A 6,000-nucleotide genomic window follows, 5' to 3' on the forward strand; every position below is an offset into this window, starting at 1 on the left:
CAAATACCAATACAAAGGGAAAAGCGATAACGGAATGCAGAATAAAGTGTTACAGTTAAAGAGAAAGTGCAGTGCAGGCAGACAATAAGGTGCAAGGTCGTAATGAGGTGGATTGTGAGGTAAAGAGTCCATTTTATCGTACAAGAGTGCCAGTCAATAGTCTCATAACAGCGGGATAGAAGCTGTCCTTGAGCCTGGTGGGACATGCTTTGAGGCTTTTGTATCTTCTGCCTGATGGGAGGGGGGAGGAGAGAGAATGTCCGGGGTGGGAGGGGTCTTTGATTACGCTGGCTGTTTTACCAAGGCAGCGAGAAATGTAGACAGAGTCCGTGGAGGGGAGACTGGTTTCCATGTTCTTTCTTGTAAAAAAAATTGTGTTTAAGTTATGTTTAATTTATGTTTTTCTTGTGAATGCTGCTTATCTGATGCTATGTGCCTGTGATGCTGCTGCAAGTAAGTTTTTCATTGCACCTGTGCACACACTTACTTGTGCATATGACAATAAACTTGACTTCGACTTTGACAATGAATGGTGAGCCCTGGGGAGTATTGAGGAACAGAAGGACAGAAGTCCAGGGATACCTGGAGATGGCAGCAGAGATACATAGGTCGGTAAAGAAGGCACATGGGCAACTTGTCTTCTCCAGCTGGGGCATAGAATATAAGAGCACAGAGGTTATGGTACAACTTGCTTTTAATACTGAGTGCAGTTCACGTCACCACACCACAGGGGGGGATGTGACGGCACTGGAGAGGGTGCAGAGGAGATTCACCAGGACATTGCCTGAGATGGAATGTTTCAGCCATGAGAGACTGGATCTATTTCCTTGGAGAGGAGGAGGCTAAGGGGGCACCTGATGCAGTTGTGCAAAATTACGAGCGACATAGATAGTAGAAAGCTTTTTGCCACAGCAGAGATATCTAAAATTAGAGGGCGTAGGTTTAGGGTAAGGGACAAGAGGTTTAGAGGGGATCTGAGGAAGAACTTTTTCACCCGGTAGGTCGTTGGAATCTGGACCGCACTGCCTGAGGGGGATTGGTTGGTTTATTATTGTCACATGTAGTGAGGTACAGTGAAAAACTTTGTTTTGCATGCTATCCATGCAGATCATTTCATCACATCAGTGCATTGAGGTAATACAAGGGTAAATATTAACAATGCAGAATAAAGTGTTACAGTTACAGAGAAAGTTCAGTGCAGGCAGACAATAAGGTGCAAGGCCATAATGAGGTAGATTGTGAGGTTAAGAGTCCATCTTATTGTACTAGGGGACCATTCAATAGTCTTATAACAGTGAGATAGAAGCTGTCCTTGAGCCTGGTGGTACGTGCTTTCAGGCTTTTGTGTCTTCTGTCCCATGGGAGGGGGGAGAAGAGAGAATGTCCGGTCCCATGGGAGGGGGGAGAAGAGAGAGTGGGGTCTTTGATTATGCTGGCTGCTTTACCGAGGCAGCGAAAAGTGTAGACACAGTCCACGGAGGGGAGGCTGGTTTCTGTGACGTGCTGAGCTGTGTCCACAACTGGGTGCTGGAGGCAGAGACTCTCACAACATTTAAGTAGCTTGACGTGCACTTGAACTGCAAAGGCATAGTGGGCTATGTACCAAGTGCTGGTAAATGGGATTAGTGGAGATAGGTACTTGATTGTTGGCATGGACACGATGGGTCAAAAGGTTTGTTTCGATGACGCTACAAGATCTCCTTTCCTGAAGAGTGTCAGGCTCTAGAATTAATGGGATTAACATGCCAAATGGCTGCTTCTCACCTCCTAGTTCCTGAGGTCAGAACAGGGTCCATCCAGTCTGTAAGCAGCAGAAGAAGCAATCTTAACGGCAGTGTTTTCTTAGGTGTGTCAAACTGGGCTGGCTATGCAATAGCCTGTGCCCTGCACATCCTCAGCAACTGTACGATCCACGAGCGCTACCTACGCAAGGCGGTTGGGTTTCCCAAGACGTCAGAAGTGGACGGATACACTGCAGCGCTGCCTACTGTCCTCAAGGTAAGAGGCACAAGAGACTAGGAGCAGGAGTAGGCCATTCGGCCCCTCAAATCTGCCCCGCCATTCAATACTATCACAGCTGATCTATGCTGACCTCAACTGCCAGTTCCCCACAGCCTTCAGTTCCTCGATCTAATATTTATCTATCTCCGCCTTAACTATAATGATCCGGCCTCCACCACCCTCAAGGGCAGAGAATTCCAGGGATTCGCCACCCTCTGAGTTAAGAAATTTCCGCACACCTCAGTTTTAAATGACTTTCTCCTTGTCTTATCTATGTCTCCTCATTCGTAACTCTCCCACCAGTGGAAACATCTCAGCATCTACCCCATTAATTCCCCCGTATTATGTGGGAATAATGTTTTGAATACCGACCCAAAATCTCCAGCCTGCCTTGTGACAAAGGATAAAGTGAAGCTGTGGGCTAGGAGAACATTGAGATAACACGAGCCAGTGGTATGATAGGGACCGTGTATGTGCCAAAACAAAGCATTAAGTAGGATCTCAGGATACACACCTCAGTTTTAAATAATCTGCCCTTTATTTTGCAGTTATATCCCCTGGTTCATGAATGTCCCACTGGTGCCAGGGATTTGTTTCCTCAGCAGGCCTGAAGGTCATTTCTCTCTCTATCCTTTAGGGTGAAAGGGGAAAGGTTTAGGGGGAACTTCTTCACTCAGAGAGTAGTGGGAGTGTGGAACGAGCTGCCATCTGACATGGTAAATGTAGGCTCACTCTTAAGTTTTAAGAATAAATTGGATCAATACATGGACGGGAGAGGTCTGGAGGGTTATGCACTGGGTGCAGGTCAATGGGAGTAGCGGAATAAACAGACTAGAAGGGCCAAATGGTTCTATGGTTCTATCCTCATCCTCCAGGATCTCACTAGTCCCTATTTCCCCTTCTACCCTGCCACCACATGCTCTCCCCAACACCCTCTTTTGCTAGACTCTAATTTTGTCAACTCATACTTCTTGAGTTTAACCTCTCTTTACTTCAGAGATCCACTTGGCAGACTCTTCCCTGCAACCCTGCTGTGCTTCTTCCTCCATTGTTTCTAGCCCAGTCATAGAGTCATAGAGCACGGAAACAGGCCCTTCGGCCCAACTGGTCCATGCCGACCAAGATGCCCATCGAAGCTAGTACCATTTGCCTGTGTTTGGCCTATATCCCTCTAGACCTTTCCTATCCATGTACCTGTCCAAGTGTCTTGTAAATGTTAATGTACCTGCTTCAACCACTTCCTCTGGCAGCTCGTTCCATATACTGACCACCCTCTGGGTGAAAAAGTTGCCCCTCGGGTTCCTATTAAATCTCTGCTCTCTCACCTTTAACCTATGCCGTCTAGTTCTTGATTCCCCAACCCTGGGAAGAACACTGAGTGCATTCACCCTATCAATGCCCCTCATGATTTTATACACCTCTATAAGATCACCCCTCATTTTCCAACGCTCCAATGAAAACAGTCCCAACTGCTCAACCTCTCTCCCAAACTTAGTCCCTCGAGTTCTGGCAACATCCTTGTAAATCTCCTCTGCGCTCTTTCCAGCTTAATGGCATCTTTCCTATAGCAGGGCGACCAAAACTGAGCTAAATATTCCAAATGCGACCTCACTAACGTCTTGTACAATTGCAACATCCTAACGTCGATACTCAGTGCTCTGACTGATGAAGGCCAGTGTGCCAAGTGCCTTCTTCACCACCCTGTCTACCTGTGATGCCACTTTCAGGGAACCATGTACTTGTACTCCTAGGTCCCTCTGTTCTACAACACTGCCCAGGGCCCTGCCATTGTCTGTGAATTCCCTATTGTGATTTGTCTTCCCAAAATACAACATCTCACACTTATCCAAATTAAACTCCATTTGCCATTCCTTGGCCCACTTACCCAGCTGATCAAGATCCCTCTGTAAATCCTGATAACCAGCTTCAATGTCAATGACAACACCCAACTATCTGCAAACTTACTGACCAGTCCCTCTGAGAATTTGAAATCCATGGTAATCCAAGTTATTTCCCTTACATAACCAAACACAGTGAGAAGTATTCCAGTCAATCTTTTCACCTATCTTCAGGAAGAAAAACTGCTGGCGTTGCTGGTGAAACACGGAATTCGGAGTGGGAAAACTGGGAATCTGGGAATGGAAGTAGATGGCTTGCTATTCCATGATGTGCATTCATCTATGATCAAGCAGTTACTGGAGATCACCCTTGGGAAAAACGAATGAAATTAGCAAGAAAGGGACTCATCCAATCCAGCCGGCCTTGAATAGAGTGTCCTAGCCAATGTTATGTTAACTGATCAGCGTAATGTTGAAAGTGTTTTAGATTTTGATGCACTGTTTCCTTTGATTTAAGTCATATTTTCATGCCACTATTGTGGCACTGTTTTCTCATTAATGCAACACTTTTTCCCCACTACCAGGTTATTTCAGATTCAGATGCGTTTATTGTCACATGCACCAGTGTACGATGAAATTCCTTGCTCACGTGAAGCTCACAGAGTACACAGTATGCATTGGTAATAATAAATACAACAATAGATACAGTGATGAACACAAAACAGGATGATGCAAAGTACGGTAGTGCAAACAGAAGTAGTGCAAGAAGAGATGCTAAACCTAGAACACTACAGCACGGTGCAGGCCCTTCAGTCCACAATGTTGTGCCGACATTTTATCCTGCTCTAAGATCTATCTAACCCTTCCCTCCCACATAGCTCCCTATTTTTCTATCATTCATGTGTCTATCTAAGAGTCTCTTAAATGTCCTTAATGCATCTGCCTCACAACCTCTGCCGGCAGTGCGTTCCACGCACCCACCACTCTCTGTGTAAAAAAAACTTCCCCCTTATACCTTCCTCCAATCACCTTAAAATTATGTCCCCTCGTGTTAGCCATTGTCGCCCTGGGAAGAAGTCTCTGACTGTCCACTTGATCTATGCCTCTTATCATCTTGTACACCTCTATCAAATCTAAAGTGTCGATAACAGAATAACCGAGAGGGAGAGGTGAACTCAAGAGTCTGAGAACATGGCAGCGCCACTGGGAAGGGAACGCTAAAGAGATGATTGGCTCAGAAGTCTGATAGCGATGGGGAAGAAGTTCAGTGTTTATGTTGATCATTTCTTAACTGTTCTTTTGGTAACTGTTCTCAATATTGATTGGATTTTCATTTTGCCTCACAGGACTGACATTTTTAATAAAGGTTTGATCAAAGGATAAACTGGAGATTTTTTTCTCTGGCTAGAATGTGTTAAGAGTGGGCTACACATGATCTGGCTCAGTGAGATGTCATTTGAACTCCCAAGTCGAAGGTTGTAAGTTGACATCAGAGCCTTGAGCGTAAGAAGCTAAGGAGGGATTTCTGTGCAGTACTGAGGGAGTGAGTGCTGCACTGTCAGGGATGCTGAACTTGTTCAGTATGATAAGAAAGCATCCTATCCTGATGCATCATGGCTTGGTATGGCAACTGCTCTGCCCATAACCGTAAGAAACTGCATAGAGTTGTGGACATAGCTCAGCACATCACGGAAACCGGCCTCCCCTCCATGGACTCTGTCTACACTTCTCGCTGCCTCGGGAAAGCAGCCAACATAATCAAAGACCTCACCCACCCCGGACATTCTCTCTTCTCCCCCCTCCCATGGGACAGAAGATACAGGAGCCTGAGGGCACGGACCACCAGGCTCAAGGACAGCTTCTATCCCGCTGTTATGAGACTATTGAACGGTCCCCTAGTATGATAAGATGGACTCTTGACCTCACAATCTACCTTGTTATGACCTTGCACCTTATTGTCTGCCTGCACTGCCCTTTCTCTGTAACTGTAACACTATATTCTGCATTCAGTTATTGTTTTCCCTTGTACTACCTCAATGCACTGTTGAAATGATCTGTATGGATGGCATGCAAAACAAAGTTTTTCACTGTACCTTGGTACATGTGACAATAAAAAAAAACAACTTACCAATTTATCAATAAATCAAGACCTGTGTGGACT

At 45.6% G+C, this 6,000-nt stretch overlaps 1 protein-coding gene across 3 annotated transcripts in view; it reads left to right on the forward strand.

Moving 5' to 3' along the window:
- Positions 1-5,223, forward strand: part of dglucy (D-glutamate cyclase) — a 48,054-nt gene extending 42,831 nt beyond the window's left edge. For all 3 annotated transcript variants that reach the window (XM_052011983.1, XM_052012000.1, XM_052011993.1), the window contains exons 12-13: positions 1,847-1,998; positions 4,074-5,223. In XM_052011983.1, coding sequence (XP_051867943.1) covers positions 1,847-1,998; positions 4,074-4,226 — 305 coding nt within the window. In that variant the 3' untranslated portion in view covers positions 4,227-5,223. The remainder of the gene's footprint in view (positions 1-1,846; positions 1,999-4,073) is intronic.
- The last annotated feature ends 777 nt before the right edge of the window (positions 5,224-6,000 follow it).

The sequence above is a fragment of the Pristis pectinata genome, chromosome 1 (assembly GCF_009764475.1).
Source record: "Pristis pectinata isolate sPriPec2 chromosome 1, sPriPec2.1.pri, whole genome shotgun sequence".
In the NCBI taxonomy this organism is placed as follows: domain Eukaryota; kingdom Metazoa; phylum Chordata; class Chondrichthyes; order Rhinopristiformes; family Pristidae; genus Pristis; species Pristis pectinata.